General features: G+C 43.1%; 1 protein-coding gene across 1 annotated transcript in view; it reads left to right on the top strand.

The window, feature by feature from the left end:
* Positions 1-23,733, top strand: part of pard3aa (par-3 family cell polarity regulator alpha, a) — a 397,502-nt gene that overhangs the window by 259,159 nt on the left and 114,610 nt on the right. The window contains exons 17-19 of the mRNA XM_008275899.1: positions 5,903-6,051; positions 17,677-17,910; positions 21,070-21,301. Of these exons, the coding sequence (XP_008274121.1) occupies positions 5,903-6,051; positions 17,677-17,910; positions 21,070-21,301 (615 nt within the window). The remainder of the gene's footprint in view (positions 1-5,902; positions 6,052-17,676; positions 17,911-21,069; positions 21,302-23,733) is intronic.

The raw sequence follows: 23,733 nt of genomic DNA on the forward strand, positions 1-23,733 counted from the left end.
TATTTTCTTTACCTAAAGATCCACTGGTGATCACCTAGCAGCAGCAGCAGCAGGATATGCCTCATTTAGGCCATTTTAAACATACGGAGGACCCTGTTGATTGCATCTGGCCCTGAAGTGTGTGTGTGTGTGTGTGTGTGTGTGTGTGTGTGTGTCATGAGTTTGTGTTATTGTGCTTTAAGAGGAGTCCAAGGTAAAAAAAAATAAATAAATAAAATAGTAGGTATTTTCACAAAAGGGAGTCCTTTCTTTTTTTTTTTCTTTTTTTTTTCAAAAGTAAATAATCTCACAAGAATGCAAACATATCCAAATGTTCTTTCATCCCTTAAATCCAGGCAAACCTTTTCTACAAAAACCTTGTACGAGTCAAATGTAAGAAAAATATTACACTGGTTAAATAGACAGGGGGAAAAAAAATCACTTCACCACTTGGATCACTAGGGGCACTGTCACAGCCTTGATATAAATAGACTCTTACAGTGGCCGTCCCCCTGGTTTGGACCTCAATCTGGATGAGGCTGACAGAGTGGAGGATAGGTGTCAATTCTCATTAAGGTGAGAGAGACGAGAAATGGACAGCGAGAGAGACAGAGGGAAAGAAAGAGAGCGAACTAGACTGTGTCCTTCACTGTCTTTGTGAGATGTCACAGGTGGAAACATCATTTCCCAGGCAGCTCTGACACAGTCTGTCAACCAGCAAGGATGGAAAAGGACTCCAGACAAACATACACACACCCATATATTCACACCCACAAACACACACTGCTGCACAGACGCTCTCAGTCTCACGAGTGTTTAGATACACATTGGCTGGTAAACAATTTCACAAATTAACATATAAAGTGGAAAAGGTCCGCACAGACACGAACAAACAAACTTTGCAGGCAAACTGCCTACTTCAGTTGACTCCCTAATAGTCTCTATCATCAGCAATGTAACTAAGAATCATAAGTGCTCTATTAACCACATGTTTTTCCCATCAAGCTATCAGCATAACTACATATAAATGCAAACAGCCCCGCGGTGCGTGCACAGACACACTGTTCGACTAATCTCAGATGTCCAAGTATGTTGGAGGGACTTTAATGCCAGGTTGTAGACATTCACACACACACACACACACACACACACACAAACCTAAATTAGGCATTTCCCCTTGAATGCTGTTACGTCCATTTGGATCTATAAATATTCAGCATCTCTCAGTGGTGCACCGTTGCTACAAGCACGTCACACATGCTCTCATTTTTGTGCTCTAGTTCAGTGTGTTTACCTATGTAGGTGTGTGTGTGTGTGTGTGACAGGGTTGCAGGTGAATCTCAGTGTGAGTGATGCCAGCGTACGCCGCACACACACACACACACACACACACACACACACACACACCAAGGCATCTCTTCTCCTGGTCCTTGTCAGTCGCTGAAGCACTCGGTCCAACCAAACTCAATTAAAGCGTTGGTACAGCGGGCGGGGAATGAATGAGAGAGTCGACACAGGAGTCAGCAGACGGACAAAGAGGTCTTAATTGATCTTGCTCCCTCCCTCTCTGTCTCTCGCTGCAACTTCATCACAATTAAAACGAAATTACGGCGAATCGCAGGTGCAGCTGCTGCACCGCGTGGCACTGATGGAACCGTTTCATTTTACAGTTGTGATGTATGAGCGCAATTAAGTAAGAGAAATAAAAAGTAGTAATCAGAGACATCTTTTTGATTTTTCTTCCTACAATACACTCATGTTCGATAAGTTGAAGGACACAAATTCTCACCTTTCTTTCCTTTCAAACCATTCGGACTGTCTACTGTCCAGCAATGCAAACCTCTGCACCAGCTTCCTATGCAGGGCTTTATACATTGATTGAAGGCGACCCAGCCATGCATCCATGCAGTCACCTGAATCGTCCCCCCCTCAGACTTCAGAAGAACCATTTTAGTGAAGCACCTTACTGGGCATTGCTCTGCCCCCTCTCTGAGGAGCTACTGCACAGAACCCTCCTGCTAGTCGATCAGCTGCACTTTCCTAAGAAGTAGGATGCTCTGAGACTTAACTCTTTGGGGTCATTTTAAAAACGAAGAAGAGAAAGTTTTCTAAAAAAAAAGAGGGGAAAAAGAAGTCATAAGACACTGGGGTAATTGTGAGCACAGAGGGCTTTTAGCACACACCACTTAGCAACAAGGCCGATGTACAGTTTGACACATTTAACTTCCTGCGAGGGAGACGGAGACAGGAACAAGTTGATGTAAAATGCAAGTTAAAGCTGTGGATTTGCCTGTGAGCAATCCTCAACGCTAGTTAATTTTAGATGATGGGAGGACTTTGAACGAGGGAGAGAAGCATCTGTTCAGGATGGGGGGGAAATTGCTTTTAAACACTGCTTAAAGAAGGAGAGAGATGAGGGAATGTGCTATCCAAATAGATGGAGCCCACTATTAAAGATGGGCCAGGGGCGTGGACAGGATGGATGGCTTGAAGAAGAAATTGTGCCACTTTTTTAGATTATCTAACTTGTCTGGGAGGTGGCCAATACATTTTTCATTGAGTCGGGGAGCATTCCAATATGGGTCTCGGTTTCAAAGAATCCTAAATCGGGAGCCTTTGGAGCTTAAGAAGCATCTGGAACACGGACACACATTTTCAAGGCAGTGTCTCATTACAACGAGGATTCCTATGGGACAATTAATTGCGAGTATAAGTGAACATGAGATCTGTAATTGAGTCCCGCATTTCCATTAATGGACTGTAGTAGCTGTGAATCTTTATGTGCTTATTTTGAGTACACAGGAAGTAAGAACAGTGTAAAATATTAGAGTTTTCTGGCAGCTGGGATGCCACAAAAATACTGTAAAATAAAAAAAAAATAGTCATCTAATGAAAGTACAGTAATTTTCTATATTTAAAGTACATTTTCTAGCCTCAGTTTTATATGATATCATGTGTAATTGTTGGACTTTTTAATGTTTAATGAATATTTATATGTGTTAAAATAATGAAATGACCTATTATGTATAATATTGATAATATATACAAATAATGATCGAGATAGAAAAAGTGATAAATGATGTATATAATATTAAAAACTGCATTTTGACAGATTACCAATGCTTATAGATATTATACACTAAACTTAAAACTTTTGTAATTATACAAGGCATGTCTCGTTTAACAAACTAATTGCGAAATTTAAAATTACAGAACCGATACTTCTTTTTCCATGAACTGTCACTCGTGTCTCTTTTTTAAAAAATATATTTACAGCAACATACTTGAATTTTACAATTTAATCTATGAAATAAAAAAGGAAATATTTGTGAAACTGCGATAAATTTGTGAATGTATTTTAACGTTCTTTTAATGTCCAAAAATTTTCTTTGAAAAAAGGTGGAAATTTTACATTAAATTTGAAATCATATGTTTTATTTTAGGTGGCTCGGTGGTTAGCACCGTTGCCTCGCAGCTAGAAGGTCGCTGGTTCACATCCCGGTGAGGACACCCGGGATCTTTCTGGGTGGAGTTTCCATGTTCTCCGTGCAGCGTGGGTTCTCTCTGGGTTCTCCAGCTTCCTCCCACAGTCCAGAAACATGTTGAGGTTAATTGGTGATTCTAAATTGTCCGTAGGTGTGAATGTGAGTGTGCTTGGTTGTCTGTCTCTAAATGTAGCCCTGTGATAGACTGGTGACCTGTCCAGGGTGTCCCCTGCCTTCACCCTGAATCAGCTGGGATAGACTCCAGCCCCCCATGACCCTAGTGAGGATTAAGCGGTGTATAGATGATGGATGGATGTTTTATTTTACATTAGACATTAAAAAAACATAAAAAATGTAAAACAATCTGTATAAAAAAAGTTAAATAACTTGTATTTACAGTTCAGACTAGAAGATGAACTATTCTTCCCTTGCCTTTGGTACAGTAATACGCCTGCTTATTTTCTACTGATGATGGAACAAAAGATTTGTGTTGTGCTGCTTTTAAAATGCTGTTAATTTGCTTTTTAGCGAGTACAAAACTAAATAATGTCACTGAATGAAATGATGCAGCCTCCACTGGAGGTTCACAGGCAGGAGTTGCCCGGCCACCGGTCATTGCCACCTCTTTAAATAGTAATGACGACTGCCACAGAGATTTCAGGTGCAGCATCTGACGGCAGGTAGCCTTGGCTCAGAGGGCCGAAAAGAGGAAACCCATTGCTGCTTCTCCTCAGGTTCCCCTGCATCCCCACACTGGGCGTTTAGTCATTGCTCTGCATGCACCAAAGTAAAACAGAGGTTGTGCTAAAAAGAGCAGCAGCATAAAACAACAGATCTGATTTCCTACCAAGTGAATTGACACCACCGCTGGGTCGGCCCTCCGAACGCAGATTTCTCACCATTATTTGTTCAGACAAGCTGATTCGTCCCAACTGCTCGCCTGCGTAATTACTCTCGCAAACAGGCACATAGCCGTCAACTCTCCATACCTGAGTGACAGGGCAGCGCATGATCCCACCTGCTGGCCTCTCACTTTGTTCTTTGCCTGTTCGACTGAAACACAGATGCCGGCGCGAGACACATAAAATCTGAATTCAGGCTGAAAACACGTCCTTTCTCGCCCGCACCGTCTCAGTCACGCTCCAACAGATGACATTTGCGGAGGCAGAAAAATAGAGGGCAGGCTGTTTTTTTTTTGTGGGTTTGGAATGATGAGAGGAAAAAAAAAAAGAGAAAGGGATGATGAATAAATGAATAATACATCTGTGCTGTCATTCCTCTCTTCCTGCTCCACCTCCCTCTCTTCCTGTGTCATCTGGAGTTGGTCCTGTGAGGCGGTCTGATCTTAGTTGGGATTGTCAGGTACGGTCGACAGCAAAGTGACACGTTGACGCCGGCCCCTCTGTGACACATGAAGCAGCTCTTTTGTTAAATGGGGTTGACAACCTAAATAGAAATTGTTTACATGCGAACGAGTGCCAGCAGGTCTGCGGGTCCTTTTAAGTGATATTACAAAAAAAACAGCGCTTGAAGGAAGATCCGCTCCGAGACGACGCAAACATATTTCCTCCCTGCTGCTCGTCCTATGTACTTAAACATATAATTGCAACGTCCAACACAAGACAAAAAGCTTTCTCTCAAAGAAGAGATTAGATCATTTGATGAAATTCCTGATGTTATTTAATGGCCACAGTGTATGAACATCAGCAGAACAAAGGAAACAGCGACTGTCCTCTCATGCATGTAGCAGTTATTGGACCCCGCTCCCCCCTTTTCTCCTTTCTGTTTCCCGTCAAACGGCAAGATGTTCTCACCTTAATTGTAAATGCACTTTTCTGAATGCAAATACCAGTGTCCCCCTCTACCAACCTCCTTTCCCCCCCCCTCGCTCCCCTCCGATTTTCAATTAAGATCCAGACAGAGATAGAGGATCTCAAAGGGAGTGCGCTCTGGTGGGTTGGGCCCTGCCGCTGCTCCAGACGTATTGGAGGAGGGGGGTTATTGAGTGGCCGTGACCCCGGAGCACCTTCACCTCACTGGGGGTATCACACATCTAGGCCAAGCTTCCCAATTATGGCGCATCCTGAATCTACTAAAGCAGAGGTGGAGGTGTCCTTGATTAGAATAGTCGTTGAAATGAAGGATTGAAACTGACTTTGTGTGCGAGTGTGTGTGTGTGTGTGTATTGAAAGTCGATGGTCATTATCTGATAGTAAAGGGGCGTTTTTGGGCTGAGGCTTGGAATTGTATGAATATTAATAGCTAGATTTTATTTCCCCGTCTTATTATCAGAATGGCCCCCAGACATGTAAGTGCAACTCGATGCAGATGATTACAAAACGTCTCTTTATTTAGATGAACTTCAGATTAAAGGAATGACCATCCGCTCGCCAGCATTATAATCCGTCCGCCTCTTTTTCTCTCTTTTCAAACTGTAGCACGCTAAGTCCAGACGCAGACGCTGACGGTTCATTCCAGAGGGAGGGCTTCGGACGCCAGAGCATGTCGGAAAAGCGCACCAAGCAGTACGAGAACGCCGCTCAGCTGGAGATCATCAAGACCCGCAAGTCCAAGAGCATGGATCTAGGTAAATGCTGCGCAATGCCCCCCGAACGCTTCACACATGAACGGAGTCGAGAGAGTAATTACAGGAGAAGTTTGACATTTTCAGAAATGGACTGTGCCTTTTCACCTTAGCAGTTTACAAAGCGCCCTAAAAAAACATTCTCCATTTACACACATTCACACACACCAATAGCTCGCCTGCCATCGGGAGCAACTTTGGGTTCAGTGTCTTGCCCGAGAACACCTCGGCATGTAAACAGGAGGACCTGGGATTGAGCTGCCAATCGTGTGATTAGTGGAAAACCTGCTCTGCCACCTGAGCCACAGCCACCCATACACTTGTTTGCCATTTTATAAAGGGTTATGCACTGGTCTGTTTATTGGCCATTACCTGTGTCTTCCCTGAGCCTCTGCTGGTTGCCTGGCAACATCCTGTAAAAACGGCAGAATGCTGTTTCTATAATTTCTTTTTTTGTGTGTGAATTAAACAAACGAGCTGCATGTCAGTTTGTGCGCTTCAGAGGTGCTGGTAAGCTCTGGACATTTGAACAGAGCCACGATGGCAGCTTCCACCTGTTTCTAGTATTTGTGTTAAGCTCAGCTATCCAGCTGATAAGGGGTAGCCTCATGTTTATTGTACAAATGTGGAAGTGGTATTAAATCCTCATGTGGCTCTCTGCAAGAAAGTGAATTAATATATTTCCCCCAAACTTTTCCTTTAAAGCATCATTTAGGTTTATTACAACTGGGTCTTATTGTCATTATATTCCATTACCTACAGAAGGACTTGTTGAGGCGTAGGAACATCCCGACAATGAAGCAGTCACAATAAAACACAGTCAGGCAGAATGTAAACAAGGAAACTGTTCAACCACCTACTTGTACCCATGTTGTTCTGAGAGTAAACACACCTGATTGGTTGGTAGTTTTCCACTGAGCAGGAAAAGTGTTTGCACGTACAAGTACAAGCGGTCAAAGCTGAAGTTTTTCTGTTACACTGATGAATGCAGTTTGGAACAGTTTTTCCATTCACGTAAGCCTTAAGCCTCGATGATACTCCCTGGCTGCCGTGTCCAAGGTCAGGTGCTGAATAACGCACCATTGTTGCTATTATACTACTTTTTGCTGTCCGTGGGAGTCGACTTAAAGACTCATCCAAACACGCACAGCAGTTTGTATCTGCGTCTTCTGCACATGTAGACTTTTGCGCCGCTGATCTTGTAGCATTGGCACTACTTAGACTGCTCCTTTCTGTATTGGACACACCCAAGTGGTGATGGACCAGGTCTCATTTTAACCTGTGCCTCCTCAAACTCTGAAAGATCTCCTCTTGTGAATAAAAGTTTTGTACCTTTTGAACAAGAGCACATGGTGTTCATGTGCTAGAAGACACGTCATTGGGGAAATAAGCAGTCGAAGTCCTGGCTGAGCGTTTCCACCGTGAAGCTGCAGTGTACCGGCGACGGTCTCGGAGACAGACTTCAGGGGTTTCATATGTCTGTAACAAACCGAAGGCACCAATCCTGTCAGCTTGCAGCTTACATTCATTGAAAAAACTTTACTTATAGCTTATACGTTTGTAACTTTGACACACAGATGAGATGTTGTTTAGGGATTTTAGTCAACGCCTGATGAGGGACTGCAATGTCACTCACCTTTTCCAGCTGCCTCAATATGGACACAGTAACCAGGAACGTATGCACTTTCAAAAACACTCCTGCACACGAATACACACAAGCACACAGGAGTCATTTCAGTCCTGTCCGGCCACCAACCTCTCCTCTTTCGGCCTCCATTTCCCATGGCCCTATGTCCAGTGGACCATGGGTAAAACACAAGAAGCAAGAGAACAATGGCCTCTTTAGTGACTTTCTAGTGATGGAAGGCCAATCAGAGGCGGGCACGCACATACACACAAGAGCACAAGCACCCGCTCAAACAGACAGACTGCATCTAGGGAAGGAGGCTGTGTGAGTTCAGAGCGTCTCCCACTGAGGCCGAGGCAGACGCTGCCTTCTCTCGGATCACTGGCTAATCATAACAGATAACAGCCAACTCTCTTCCACATGGAGCCCAGAGACCTGTGGAAATCTTTGACTGGTGCAGGTCCGGGCCACTGCACTCAGCTCTGCGGGGCCTACCTGGTCTGTGATAGCCGTACCCTCTGTCCACCATCAAAACTCGACTACAAAGTGAGCCCGGACAACAGAAAACTTTCAGTGGAAAAAAAGGATGACAGTGGGCCATCGGATAGGTTTCAGGGAGCAATCTGTTGAGCATAAATATGGTTTCCATTATGTTCTTAGTGTTGAAAATCTAATTGGATATTACAGAGAAGAGGAAGGGAGCAGGATGGGCAGGATGCTAAGATAACTCTTTGATGGTGTTCTCATTATGGCAAATGCACATTTTATCAATGAGTTTAATCAAAAAAGCTTCTTAATTGTTCCAAACTGGAGTCAGCAGTTATTTATGAATTCGATTAGTTCCCAACCGCAGTGAATGTTTTTTTTCCACAAAAGAAACTGGTTTATGCGTCGCTCTCGGGCTAACCAGCGTCATTGATCCTTTACAAACCCTATTATTGCCGTGTTATTTCAAAGTTATCACGATCCCTCTGCGTGTGTGTGTCTTATTATTAGATGTACTTCAGAATAACGTCCCCTCCTTTTCCACTTCTGCAGGGCCCAATTGAGTTTGTGAAATATCCAGCTAACAAAAATCCTTGCCAGTACAAGATCGTAATCCATCAGTGAGAATATCTCAGTGTTCAGATTGTTCAGGGAAATAACTAAGTTGTTCCTCTCGTAATAACTCTTGTAACTGACATGGGTTCCCAGAAGAAAAACGTTTCAGTCAATATAGGAAACTCCCCGACGTTCACGACTCGGCGTTCCAAATGAAAGCCCCATATTTTGATTCGGTACATATCTGATGTCACATAACTTCCATTTATCTCAAAGGCACACACGGCTATAGCACAGTGATTATTTTAATGAAATTATTACATCAAAGCCCCACAATGAGAAATGGCCTGTGGGTAATGTATAACAGAGCTGGAAATTAAATGAGCCAAAGAATGTAGTGCCAGTGTTTACCCTTAAGCTTTGTCTTTGCCACGCTGTCGGACATTGTAGTTTGTCTTCAGAAGTTATGTGAAGGAGCAGGTGTAAGGCTGCCTCTCTGCTTTCCAATAACACATTAATAAAGCTGCTCTGCGCTCTCAAGCTGCTCTGACTAAATAGTTAACACGCTTAAGAATGCTATTCCCTACAGACTCTCATTTTATTTTGTCACTAGGTATTTTTGTCCCTCCTTTTAATCATGTTCCAGGTGCTCCCAAATCACATTAGCAGATGGATTTCATGACTTTGAAGCCCATCATTGTTGAAATATGCTAAACTGGTCGACACCCCGCGGTTCAATCCCATTTAGATGGGGAACAAGATTGAAAGAGGGAAGAAAAGGGAAGAAAGAGACGTGAGGTGCCACGGCTGGCAGTAATATGTTAGCGCATTCCAGACACTTTGCTTTGTGCGCCTCGTGATGGACAGGCTCTTGTATGAGGTGTAAGATCTGTTCTGCTTAGATCATTGCTTCTGTCCTTCACTTTCTGATTCGGTCTCGTTTTGCTTTACATGTGTCTTTCATAGCAATAGCGCTAACTACTTGTTTACGCTTGTTAACGGTAGCAGGCGAGATTAACTGCAGCACAAGAGGTAAGCAGCCATGCAGAGACCAGCTCATTACACTGTCACCGTTATTACACTTGACCATTATTATTGTTCAGCTGGGTCCACGGGTCAATAATAGAGATTGAAAAAGCAGTCCTACTCTTTCTCCATAACTCGCTCATAACCAGCCATTATTGGATGTGTGATCTTGGCACCTTTAGATGCATATAGAAGAGAGTGTTGTTTGAGGTAATTGCAGCATGATCAAAAGAGGGTTTTCATATTGCTGAGAGGGAGTTGCATGACATTGAATAGAGATTTGGCAACTAATCTGGGAACCTGTGCCATTGTGCTCGTTCCGCAGTGCAAATGATTGAAGAAAACATTCATTACTCCAGGAGGTGTGGAGGGCTGGAGGGAGCCAGCAGTAGAGTGGCATTTGCGGTAGACGTTCATTGCCAGTTGGCCTCTTCAGCTCTCTGCAATTGATCTATCATCGTCAGGCTGTTTTGAACTTCAGTTGGAGCACATTAGAGTAAATTCACTGGAATAAATTAGCACAGAATGAGCTGATAACTGAGTCACAAACACTAATTGTAGACTGACATACCTGTTGTTTGCAGGGATAAAAATAATCTGATGCGTGCCTGTGTTGGGTGCAGAGAGTGAGATTTCAGTGCAGAAGTATAACCACTTGTCAACATCCTCCTGAACATACTGGTGGAGCCTATTTCCTTATCGAAAGTGGGCAACTGATCCAGTCACAGATAGGCCAGCGGTGGTAAATGAAAAAACCAGCTGATAACTTCGTCCTTACCGTAATTGTGAGCCTCCATTCCAGCCCAGTCTGTTGCTGATACAGTGGGTTGCTAGGCTTGGCAAAATATTTGGCAGCTTCTGCAAATGAGTAGTTGTGTTGCAGAGCGAGTAGGCGCACAGAAGAATGATGAACAGATTTTTTTTTAAATATAACATTTGCTGGATTTAATCAAAGCACTCAGCAAAAATACCCAGCATCCTTGATTGAGATGTTCACCATAAGTCCAGGTAATAATGAATCCTCGGTGACATGTTCAGCGTATGGAGGACGTCCTCTGTCGGGCTAATGATCCACAACTGGCAGAGACATAATAGCGCCTCCGACCCAGGGACGCCTCACTTCCACTGGGATACCTGGACATGGCCTTCCTTCGACCACCTTGGAGGCTATTTTTAACATAATTACCCTTTTACCGCCCTGCTTAAAGCCCTGACTCTCTGAATAAATTATGTGTAATGGAGCCCCTGTCTGTACACAGATCTTTACATGCAAGGGCCTGTGGTGAATAATGGCTGGAAAGCATAGTTTTAGCTGCTCTAATTATACTACGGGACCCTGTCCCTGTAATAACCACTCCTGATTTATTCATGGAGTTTGCCATACCTCCCCTTTAACGTTTAATGGCAATGGATCTTCTCCAATTAACTGTCCTTGCCCTTAATCTGGGGAGCGAACACAGCACACCGGCCGGTTTTGTCTGCAGCCATGACAAAATTCCAGGTGCACTTTCCCCCTATTTGGTTTGATTGTCTTTCTTTTTGTGTTTTCCATTTTGATGATTTTCATTTCTCCTCCAGACGTGTGGGGAGTGGCAAACTCATGTCTGTATGCAATGGGGGAATATGTATTTTCATCCCTCTGAATAAGAGGGAGATGAGGAGCAGAGCACTGAGGCTTCTGTTGTGTGATAGGAATCACATAATAGACTGGCATACAGAGAGCTGTCCGTCAAACTCTCCCAGGAGAGCCGGGGCTGCTTCTGATGAAAACAAAGGCAGGTTCGAGGCAGTTGGGTCTATGGGCAAACTCTCTCTCTCTCTTTGCTTCACTCTCGCGTTCTCTTTGTCTCTGTGCTTCTCTCAGTCGTTCACCGTGCTGACTAGAAACAATGGTGAGCTGGACTGTGGTGCAGAATACCAAGCAGGAGGATAATTCCCAGCTTCCGAGTACAGCAGATGTCATTTGTGTTCCCTTGAACTGTTGCATCCTGTGCAACGCTAACTTGCAACTCCCATTGTGTCAACAGTACACCCTGACTTCTTAGTGTCCGCTGTTGGCAGGCTTTCTGCTTAAGCCTCAAAAAAACTCAAATTTACATGGCTTTTGTACTGGGTTGATTGAGTTTTATCCACAAAGGATGAAGCACTCCATCATGTTCCTGTTACGCTGTTTCTGCTCCTATGTAATGATTTTTTTTTCTTCAGATCGTCCTCTCTTGTCCTTTCCAGAAATGACTCCATCTGAACAAATGAATTACACGACTTTTACTCGCATTCTCTTGGACTTGTAAATTTGTTTTTTTTACTTTCCTGGCATTATTATTTGTCAAAGTAATCAAAAATGATCCACCTCCTCTGAGGAAGAAAGCAGTAAAATGAATCTTCTGCTCCTGAAACCAGGGAGCTCTTAACCTCAAAGACATTTGTAGCACACAGTAAAGTTTCATTTTACTGTCTTGTGCAGCCTGAAGGCGCACATCCGAGCTCTTCTCGCTAAATGGGATGCAGCATTATAGGATTGGTGTGTATTTATTTTGAATAGCACTTTCAAGATTGAGTGTAGGTTCTCTCGGGATTGGGCACTTTTATTAACATTGACGAAAAGGAAGGGAAAACGGTGCGTTAACGGCAATACAGTAACACTCTGTTTGCTTGTCTGGAAACCCAACACCGCTGGCTAACAACTGACCTTTTAGCCTATCTGACTTGTTTGACATTAGATCTATAGCTGCCACGGATGATAGAGAAGCACTCACACTGTCAGTGAGGAGGCGCTGGTAGCAAATGCAGCAGAAAGAGGAAGGCCCTTGTGACCCTAATGATCCTAAACATAGCATGAAAATGTTCACTTGGATGAATGAAGTGAAAAGCGCCGCTCCTTTCAACGCTGGTCCTCTGCAAGTAGATGTCAGAATGCTGTGTGCTTGTACTGGGATGTTTTGCAGCATGAAGATAGCTGGCTAATCACAAGAGAGCTCCTGCAGAACTGTTTGGTTAAAGGACTAGCAACACGGTTTAGCCAGAAAAACGACAACAAGCCGCCTCTGGTAAAACTATGATAACAGAATATGTGCATTTCTACACAGGGCTGTCATTTAGCGCTCTTTTGTTTTTAATTATTCCTAAGTCCCTCTCTGGTCATTGATTAATCTCTTGGGCCCCCGGCTGTTTTCAGAGGAATTTCACTGCCTTTAAGCTTTTATCCTGGTCATTATAAGGGCTTGCCATGAGTATCTTGATTTTTGTCTTTAGTGCACAACAGAAGAAGCTGTTATCGCTTGCCTACTTTGCAGAGGTGGCAAACCAGTCAATGCCCTAAAATGGCATGCAACTTCACACCGTTGCTTCTTTTCTTTTTATGTGCAGATCTATAAAGTCTCCACCTCTTTCTGCACCCACTCCTCCCTACTCGCTGCAGTTCAAGCACACCGGCTCACCTACAACTCTGCTTAAACACTGTAAAACGCTACACTACACCATGTCAAGTTGTAGAAAGACAAACTCAAGTAACTAACTCAGCCATACATGTTAGAACTGGACACTAATTCTGAAGAAGAATAATTACTGTAAATTCCAGACTACTGAGCACACCTGAATATAAGCAGCACCCACTAACTTTAAAAAGAAAACAAGTTTTGTACATATAGAGCCCGCACTTGTGAATAAGCTCCAGGTGTCCACGTTGTGACATGAGATATTTACACACAAAGATTTTTTTTAAAAACTTTTAATTAAATACGTACCGGTAACATACACAAATATGTACCGTAAATGCAGTGTCTGAAACACGGCTGGTTAAGAAAATTTAAAAATACAGTATCCTACCAGGAAAAGTCATTGATCGCGATCTTCATCTTCCTCCTGCACTAAAACCACTAAAGTCGTCTTCTTCAGTGTCGGAGTTGAACGGCCTCAGAATTACTTCGTCACACACTTCCTCAGTCTCTCTTTCGTTGTCGCTCTCAATGACACTTTGGTCTTGAGGCAAATTCGTAAAAATCGTAAAAATCCATAAATTAGTCGCATCATTGTTTAAGCTGCAGTGTTCAAAGCATGTGGAAAAAGTAGCGACTTATAGTCCAGAATTTATGATATACAGAAAGTCCCATCCTGCAACTTAACAGGATCTGTTCTTTATGTTTGTGTGGAACCCTGGAAGTCTAAATCTGTGTTTTTTTTAAACCTGTCATTCCAGTCTCAAGGTAGAAATGCTCCAGCATTGACTGCTCATTTAGCTCATGACAAGTCTTTTAGCACATAACAAACACCATATGGACATGTTAACAAGGTAACAAAAAAATAAATCAAAACCTTGACGTTCCCCGGTGGGGGTCATTAATTATGTGTGCCCTGCTTTTACAACCATTGTGTATTCACTCCATGTTTCCTCTTGTCCTGTCCTAAACAGCGTGGGGGGTGTTTGGGAGGCTGAGGTTCTGTATAACAAATAGTTTTCTTTTGGTTATGAGGGGTTTCTTTCTTTTCTTTGCCTGAAGATCCATTGTGATCGCCCAGCAGCCATGGGACATGCCTCATTTAGACCACTTTAAACATGTCGAGGATCCTGTTGATTGTGTCTGGCACTGAAGTGTGTGTGTGTGTGTGATAGGTTTGTGTGGTTGGATCTATTGGGAAGTCCCTGCATGGGGCACACAGTGTAAACAGTGTTTGCATGTGTGTGTTCTGTTCAATGGGGGTAGAGACGAGCCTTATATAGCAACGTTCGCTAGTGAAAACCAACAGGAAGAGCTGTGGAAGACGTTTATTTACACCAGCTGAAGCCACAGAGGAAACAGCAGCGCACACTTACTACATGTGGAGGGCCTATATGGTCCACAGGGAGTCGTAAAGACACAATGCTGCTCTGTCCAGACTCCATCGACATGTGCTGCACCCTCTGAGAGTCTGGGAGGCTGCTAAAGCAATTGAATCAACAGTTTATCCATTATTAGTGATAGTTTCCTCCACAGATGTTTACATCTAACAAGGTTTCACTTGCACATATTCAGAAATCCATCTTGTTACATTTGACAGCACCTTGCTGCATGCCGAAATCGAAGCACAATAAAGGGGACAGAAAATCAACCAGGCTACTTGTTTACCAACTGGCGGGTAAGGCAAGAGCTCCGGGGAGCTGACGGACGCTCCCTGACAAAATGAAATACCAATACCTGAGTCGCGCTCCACTTACATACCCTAAACAAAACCCTGGCAAGCATTGGAAAAATAATTACAGCTGTCCAGGGCCAGGCTCCACTGTTGAAGGGGATGACTGTTCAACATTCACTTTGCTCCCAACACAGCTGGTTGTCCAGCACCGTGTAGATCCTTTAACACTCTGAACTACAAGCAGTTTTTGTATTTATTTATTTTTTTCTTTTGCTGCTGTCACATTTTTTCCTCACTGTGGGCTCGTTTTTCCTGCATCTCTATGGAAACAGCACAAACATGGCTAAAAAAAAGAAAAAGTAAAAAAATATTAATTACATTTCTTTATTTATTTTACAGAAATTAAAAAAAAATAACAATAAAAATGTGGAAACAACATTTTGCCATGAGCCTAAAGATGTTAGTAATACTGGAAAAAAAATGGTTGCTGGAAAAACCATAGTTGTTTTACAATGCACATTTTAAATTAGTTTTTATCGTGTTCTGTTCTGAGTAAACACACCAAACAATTCAGCCAAAAAAATCCCTGAATTTTTGTTATGTTGCTTGCAGCTGAGGCACTCATGGCTTCCTGCTTTGGCCAAGGATTGCAGCGTTTCCTTTATTTTTATAGATTCTGGTTTGTACCGACCCTGATATTTTTAGCGAATTTATAAATGAGACATAAAATGTGATGGTTTTAGGCTTCGGTTTGGTTAAGTTTTTATAATGTAATGGCACACCACAGATCAGCAGAACCACAGAAATGCTGAAAATTCAATAATTATATCTGTTTTTACACTTTCTGGCTCTGATAAATGGTGCAATTTTGAAGTTTTTCATTTTTCATTTGATTTATTTAACCAAGGCTGCATGGTAGCTCTGTGGTTAGAACCGTTGCCTCGCAGCAAGAAGGTCGCCGGTTCGCATCCCGGTGAGGACACCTGGGATCTTTCTTTGTGGAGTGTCCATGTTCTCCCCCTGCAGCGTGGGTTCTCTCCGGGTTCTCCAGATTCCTCCCACACAGTCCAAAAACATGTTGAGGTTAATTGGTGATTCTAAATTGTCCGTAGGTGTGAATGTGAGTGTGCTTGGTTGTCTGTCTCTAAGTGTAGTAGACTGGTGACCTGTCCAGGGTGTCCCCCGCCTTCACCCTGAGTCAGCTGGGATAGACTCCCGCGATCCTAGTGAGGATTAAGTGGTGTATAGATGATGGATGGATGGATTTATTTAATCAGGGACCATGCATGTTACATAGAAAACATCTGATGTATTGCATATAGAGTGTAAAGCATTAAGGTCATTTTCAGCTCCCATCCCTGGTTGGGCTTTTCAGGACAAACAACACCAAAAATAAAAATAAAACAAGCCTTTCAAGCCGGCGGGTTGATCTAGAGTTCAGAGGGTCAAAGGAGATGATTTGTCTTGTAAATATGATGTACTGTATATGAGCACCTCTTATTACTTTGTGATGCTTTGCAGCGAGGTTTTAAGTCATAGCAGCCCTTTGTGTGCAATTTACATGATATTTGTCAACTTCTGTAGTGGTTACATCCTTTGCAGTGTTATTTAGACAAGTAAATAAATAGAAATGCTTTGGTTTTATATCAGAAAAACATTTAATGCACAAGAAATTTAAGACACTGGGATAATGTGTTGCAGGGTAGCGTGATCCTGCAGATGTTGGACATGATTGGGATTTGAGAGGTTTGGATGTTAGAGGTTAACACCTTGGGCTCTTGATTGTGTTCTTCCAGGTGTTTCTGAGCATTTTTTTTATGGTACAGCAGAAGATACTGTCCTGCTGGGGGTGTGTGTTCAGTCTGCATCAGTGTTGAGGTGGGCGGTACACCATCCACACGAATGTCAAGACCCACAAGATGATTTGTGTCGTTCACTTCACTTGCCGGTGGTTTTAATTGCGTCTGATCAGTGCACTGTGACAATGTGAGCTCTGTGTGTTGACTTTGTTCTGCAGCCTGTCTACAGTCGATTCGCCTGTGCCAACATTTGTTGACACCCAAGAACAATACCAGGAGTTTATTTTGCAATGATTCCGCCGTCATGTTGTCATTTTGTTCGCGTCTGCTTCATTTATTCACTGTCAAACACCTACACAAACTAAAGCCTTAGAAATGGAGCAAAATATTACTGTTGTGAGATGTTGTTTCTGCTGAGTTGGGCTTGTGAATATAAAAGAATAGTGTTGGAAATGAATAGACAAAGATTTATTTAGTGTGTTTGCCTTCTCCTTTTCTCTCCCTCCCTTCTGTTTTATTCAGTCTCTCCGAGAAAGCGAGCAGAAATGGAAGGGGATTGAGGAGCACCAACGGAAATAGTTTTAGGTTTTGTAGTTTATCTCGGCATGTTGGGAATTTATTAGGTTTTAGCATAACACCATAATCACTCTGGTGCTGTGGTACATTGCTGTCTTTGATAGCGGCCCATTTATATGCATTATGTTTCAGCCACATAATTTTACTGTGCAGACACAAAGACAAAGGTTGAATTATAATTCTCAACAGGAAAATGTCTCAGTGAAGATATAATACTCTGTTCTCGTTTCACACACTTCATTGGCCAGGCAATGGCATCATTTGTTTTTCATGTTAATTGCCAGACTCACACCTTCTCTTGGCTCGGCAAGCACGCCACATACCATCATCCCATATGAAACGAATGACTCACACGCATGCATGAGGACAGGATTGGTCACTTTTGTGGCGGAGTTCGATTTAGTCTATTAGTCGTCTGGCCCCGCTGACACACTTTTTGCTTTTCTATAGGTTCTTCAGAACAAGCGGTCGGACCCTCGCTGGGGTTGAAAAAGTCCAGCTCCCTGGAGAGCCTGCAGACGGCTGTTGCCGAGGCCACGCTGAACGGCGAGATCAACGTCAACAGGCCGCGCTCGCGCATTGTCAGGGGTCGCGGCTGCAACGAGAGCTTCCGAGCTGCGATCGACAAATCGTACGAGAAGCCTGGCGTGACTGCAGGAGAGGAGGAGAACAGCATGGAGACACGTGAGCGTTCACACACTGAAGTATTTGTTTGAGTAAAGATCCAGAAGAGTGGACACAAAAGCGTGTCATCACATAATGTACGATACAAGATATTAGTAGATTATTACAAGGAAATTCAGTCGCCGCACTATAAGGCAAATGCAATCATACGTCCCCAGAGCAAAATCACAGAATTCACCCCCAAGTTAACTGGGTTAGAGATCCCCACTCGCTTTATACGTGTGTGTGTGTCACATTTGCAATAAGTGTCTAGGTTACACACTCATTAATATTCACACGATTCACGTGGAGTGGAGTTGCTAGAGACGGTGGCAACATGTCTTCTCAGGGGTTTACATACTCTTAAAGTGCATTGCCTTGTATTTCAAAAGAGTGCACACGAGGAGAACGCTCTGCTGTTTACCCACATCTGTCAGGCTCATATTTTATCCATTTTACACACACTCATACCGAATGCATGTGTGATTGCATTTACGATGATTATAAATGAAATACACGTCATTGTTTCAGTCTGCGCCAGACAGTTTTTGGCACGAAACACCCCACAACTTTGCCAGGTTTTCTCCTGTTTGTTTTCTTGTGTACCTGCCTGGGACTGAAACCAGAATTAGTTTAATTTATTTCCAACTATAAAGACAAGAAGAGAAGGACTAGACAGACACACTACCTTCCCTTTGAGTGAATATATCCATCCCCTACTTGGTGTTTGATGACAAAAAGACATGCACTGGATACAGAGAGACAGCCGTCTTACGTTTTCCGACAGGTAATAACACTGCAACACCACAAGAGTAATCACTCGATATAAATTTCCATTCACCATTAAAGGATTCCATTAAAAGAGCTGGGAGACATTTGAAAAAGAAGGAATTATTTGCCTGAAACGCTTTGTTCTCATAAGCTCTGTCGGCAAGCCACTAAATACAGTCTTATCTCGCCAAAGAAAAATGGGGAAAGCAACCGATTTCCCCTGCCGCTGTATATTGCATTCTCCCCATGATATTCAAATAACTCTGTTTTTCAATTTAGATAAAAGCAGCCAGTCTGTGCTCGTCACTGAGGTTAATAGTCAAAGTTGACAGATAAGCTCCTGCCTTCCACTGCTCCCAGACTTTTATTTACATAAAATAAGAATGTGGCATCACCTAAAGAAAATGTGTCCCCACAAGATATCCTGCTGGGCAAAATGCACTTCCCCTTGTGCTACTTTGTGTTGCATCGTTTGAGGAAATAAAAAAGGGAAAAGAAAAATCATCTCCGCTGTGCAAAAATCCCTTCTTTTATGTATTGGAATAAGACTGGCAATTTCACTTGTCTGTCATAACCTTCAGTGACAGGCCAGCTTAAATGTCCTTGATTATTAAAGCAGGAAAGTTTAATGGTAGACTTTCACCACAGTGACACAATGTTTCTTATGGCTGTCCGTCTCCGCAAATTATCTTTCAGTCTCCTGACACTTTCATCAATGCCGCTGCTGCCATTTGAGATTGTCAGCCTTTTTCCTTTTGAGTCCCGTCAAATCGCTGCAGAAGGCCTCACCTTTTGATGTCTCATGTTAAAGGCTTTTGTCCGTTTTTTTGATATGAAATAGCTTCATCTTCGTCTCGTTTTATTTTAAATTAAATGAAGGCAGATAAAAAAAAAATTTCAAATCATGTATTCCCTCTAGATTAGCCTTCCTGCTAACTCTGTATGACTTCTTAATAAGACGATGTGAACCCAGATGAATGCATACACGTGTACATGCGTGCACACATGCCAGCGGATGCACACGTATACCCGCACAAGGCTGCTGCCCTCTGGGAGGCTCTGAATTACAATGTTCAGTGTGTTATCTGTAGCTTGGCATCATTAAGCAGTAGCAACATTAGCACCACTGCTAATCTCAGTCATTTAAATAGCCAGATACAGCTCACAGCTGCTATTCACTGCCATTGCTCTTAAGTGGATAATAAGCAGGCAGCAGATTGAGTGATAAAGCTGATACCCATCCAGAACCTGCTCCCAAATTTTGTCGAGGTGGAGAAATGGACGTGCAGCAACGAATTGCATAACTGAGCAGGTTTAAGCTGCTCTCTGTTCCTGCCGTACGGTGTGTCATGTTGAGATTCCATTTCAGTAATTTCCTCCGAGATGGCAGCTGAAAGAAATAGCAGATAGCTCCACAGATCACAAGAGAAAACAAACCCCACTGTTCATCCTTGAAATGTGAATCCGGCCGCTCCTCCCTCCCGTAGTCTGTCTCATCCCGTATGCTGGAAATCCATCATGGTCTCCCCTCCCTCTTCTTTCCTCACGATAAGCGCCTTTCTCTCCTCCATCAAAGGAAGAACTTGGACAACGACACGCAAGACTGTAATAAGTTGTAATCTGAAGGACATCTACCTCATACCTCAGAGCCAGAGATATGGGATAGACAGGAGCTATGCCGATTGAGGAGCACACCATATTTGCAATTAAGATCCCCGGGAGCCTTTTTCAAGATTATTTAAATGTATAATTACTGACAGATTAATTACATTTTGCACATCGGTTCTGATTAGATGTGATGGAAACTTTGAGTTTAATCAACCTTGCATCACCTAAGGAGTTTGGTTTCAGTTTGATGTCTGGGTTGAAATTAGTTCAGACATAATTAAGAACCAGATTCATATGACTATCATTACAGCTCACGCTATTCAGTCTCATCTTTTTTATATAAATTCCACAGCAGAGGAGGAGGGAGAATGAAGTCCTCTTGTGATCTTTGTGAAATATACACAATTAAAATAACTTAAGGCTTTCAGCTAAGTGAAAATATGTTCAGCTGAACACTATTCTCAGTGGGTGCACAATGTAAATATATTCTGCTCTAATGAGGGGAATGAATTCAGTGTGTTTTGCACAAAGCTGCTGTACCTTGTGGAACACAGTGATTTTTTTTAATAGTTCCTCTGATGTTCCCCAAAGAGAGAAGTGATGCTTTGTAAGTGATAAAAGAAAAGTGGTGTTTATGTCAGCTGGTTTCAAATGCAACTTCAGTGATGTACGGGGAGTTGGGTGAAAGTTTATCAACTGGCGTTTCATCTTTTCTTTCCCTGCTTGTGTTTGTGTGAGTGTGATCTGCTCTGTCCCTCTCAGTGACTGTTTTTTAACGTCTCACTTTTGTTTTCACTCCAGTGGACGAGGACACCGAGGGAAGCTCCCGGTCAGGTCGTGAGTCCATGTCCACCAGCGGCGACCTCATCGTGGGCTCCGGGCTAAACGGCAACCTCTCCAAAGATGACAGACGGAAAGACAGGGACAAGGCTGGGGGGAAGGAGAGGAAGAAATCGGAAAGGGAAAAAGACAAAGATAAGGACAAGAACAAAGCCAAGAAAGGTGTGCTGAAGGGCCTGGGCGACATGTTCAGGTAGGAACGAGACCGAGCTCGGCTCAAACTCCTAAACAACTCCCCGCTGCGCTGCCCCGAGCATCAGTCACTATCTGCTTTATTTAATTCCACTCGTTCACCACTGGATCATAGAGAATTTGAATGCATTCTCTGGATGTTGCCAGGGCTAATCAGAGACCCTTCTCCTTGAACCCTGTGAGGAGGGGGGGTTATCGACCTCAAGGGCCTCTGGCACTTTTGAGCCAGATTATTTTTAATAAGGGCAACATGTTTTATTCATAATCCCATGTGCGCGCGCTTCCTATCCAAACACGCTCAGCATTTGTTAACCAGCAGAAAATGTTCAGGGCCCATACGGCTGCTAATGGGGGAGCTGTGATTTGGCTTGGGGAATAAAAGACCTTTGGAGATGATAAAATCGACTGCAGGTTGGAATCGTTGCCCGTGGCCAGTATTCTCAGCGGTTGTCTCATCATTCGGTTGCAAGATTTTACAGGCAGACTATCTTGGGACACCATAGGAGGTGACATGATTCTGCTCTCAGCATCTTTCAGATATTCATCAATTTAAAAAAATAAAATAAAATTCACAAGCCAAAGATTTATTAACAGTGTTTTAATGTAGTGATACTCACACCTGCTGCAGGTCTTCAGCTTTGTGTTACAACCTCATGTACCCCACGTAGCTGGATCCAAATTTAAACTGAACACATCTACCGGCACGTTTTGTGTTTTTTTTTTTTGGTTTGTCTGAAAAATAATTCTGCTGCCTGTGAGGACAAATGGCCAAAAATGTAAGTTCTGCACCCTGAGTAGAGTCACTTTGAACCGCAGAGTGTGTACATAGGCGGTAATAGGAGAAACATGCAAAGAGAGTTGATGAAAATAAACATCCTGCGGGTATTCATTCAGCATATCTGCCACAAGGAAAATTAGTGGGGGAGTCACATTAATTATTTCAATTCCGTGCACATTTAAATATGGCATAAATTAACAGTGGAGGCGGTGCGAGCCGTTATCGTGCCGTAAGTTGTTTTCATGTGGATTAGTTTAATGGGATTAGTTAGCATATCGCGGCGCACGGCTCAGTAATGAACAATAAAGACGACAAGTGTGTTTCGAGGTCACGATTGAGGGATGTGGGGTGCTCGCTCAGCTTCCATTCTTTTCACTTTTGTGTGCGTGTGTGTGTTTTGTTTTTTTTTGTTTTTTTTAACACAACTGCATCCTGTGGTGTAAATGCATAATGACTCATACAGGCTCACATTCTGTTGAGCACACATGTACAGACGCACACGCGTGTTCACAGGAGAACACACAAAGAAATGTGCTGGAATACTAAATGGAAGTTGAAGTTTTCGCCACAGGTTTGACACTGTGACATGCAATCAGCACCACTGGCAAACCTTTTAGAGCGGCTGTGTGCTCGGCCCGATATAGGTGGCTGCTGGGTGATTTTTAGCCGTGCACGTGGGCCCTCGGCATGCCCTCCTTGGCCTCATCATCGTTCTTCATTATCTTTGAGTGCCACAGCCACTTAAGAGTTGGCACGCAGCAGGCCTCGCTGACATTCCCCCCTGCTCTATGCATTTAACGCCAGGCCCTGTGCCTTGTGAATGTAAAGAGGCAGCCTCCTGGACCAGCATGATTCTGTTTTCACAAATGTACCGCAGCTCTGAACTTATCTACAGAAGAACACAAACATCTGTATCAGCTGGGATGGACATTAAACTGACTTTACCCTGCCAGCTCCTTTATACAAAGTCTGTGTAATGTCTGATGTAGCCCATGTGTGAATAGAGCGGGTCATTGTCCAGGAATTCACAAAGAGAGAGCGGGTCTGTCATGCAACTGGTGCAAAACTGGGTGAATAGAAACATCTGAGGGTTCAGAAGAAATACGTTACCGAAGAGAGGATGAGTATCGATATCGGGGCTGGGCGATAAAGCTGAAAAAATCATGATAAAATGCTTCATTTTAGCTGACATCAATAATTATTGACATCTTTCAATGACCTATTTTTAATAAAGACCAGTAGAAAGAAGGTTTAACTGAACCACATACTGCTGGTAATAATTTTACTGTGAGCACAACAATGAAAAACACAGAAATGGACACGATGATACACAGAAATAAATAAAAATAAATAAGGTTAAAGGAGTCAACTCACCTTGATACACATTAGATAAAGAAAAGCTGGAGCCCTGTGGCTGGAGACGCTGCACCAGACTCTGCATTGTTCAGGTGGAATGTTACGCCCAGTCTCGGGGCACCTGAACGCAACACGAATGTGCCATCCCTCTCCGGCCCCAAGCAGCCACACCACAGCAGTTTACCAGACAAATAAGGATTTATTTACAATAAATGTGGGGTTAAAACAAAAGGAATGATTAACTTAAATTGAGAGTGAGCTCTACTAAAAAAAACAACCAAAACGAAGCTAAATTAAGG

The sequence above is a fragment of the Stegastes partitus genome, unplaced genomic scaffold (genome assembly GCF_000690725.1).
Source record: "Stegastes partitus isolate 25-593 unplaced genomic scaffold, Stegastes_partitus-1.0.2 Scaffold61, whole genome shotgun sequence".
Classification (NCBI taxonomy): Eukaryota; Metazoa; Chordata; class Actinopteri; family Pomacentridae; genus Stegastes; species Stegastes partitus.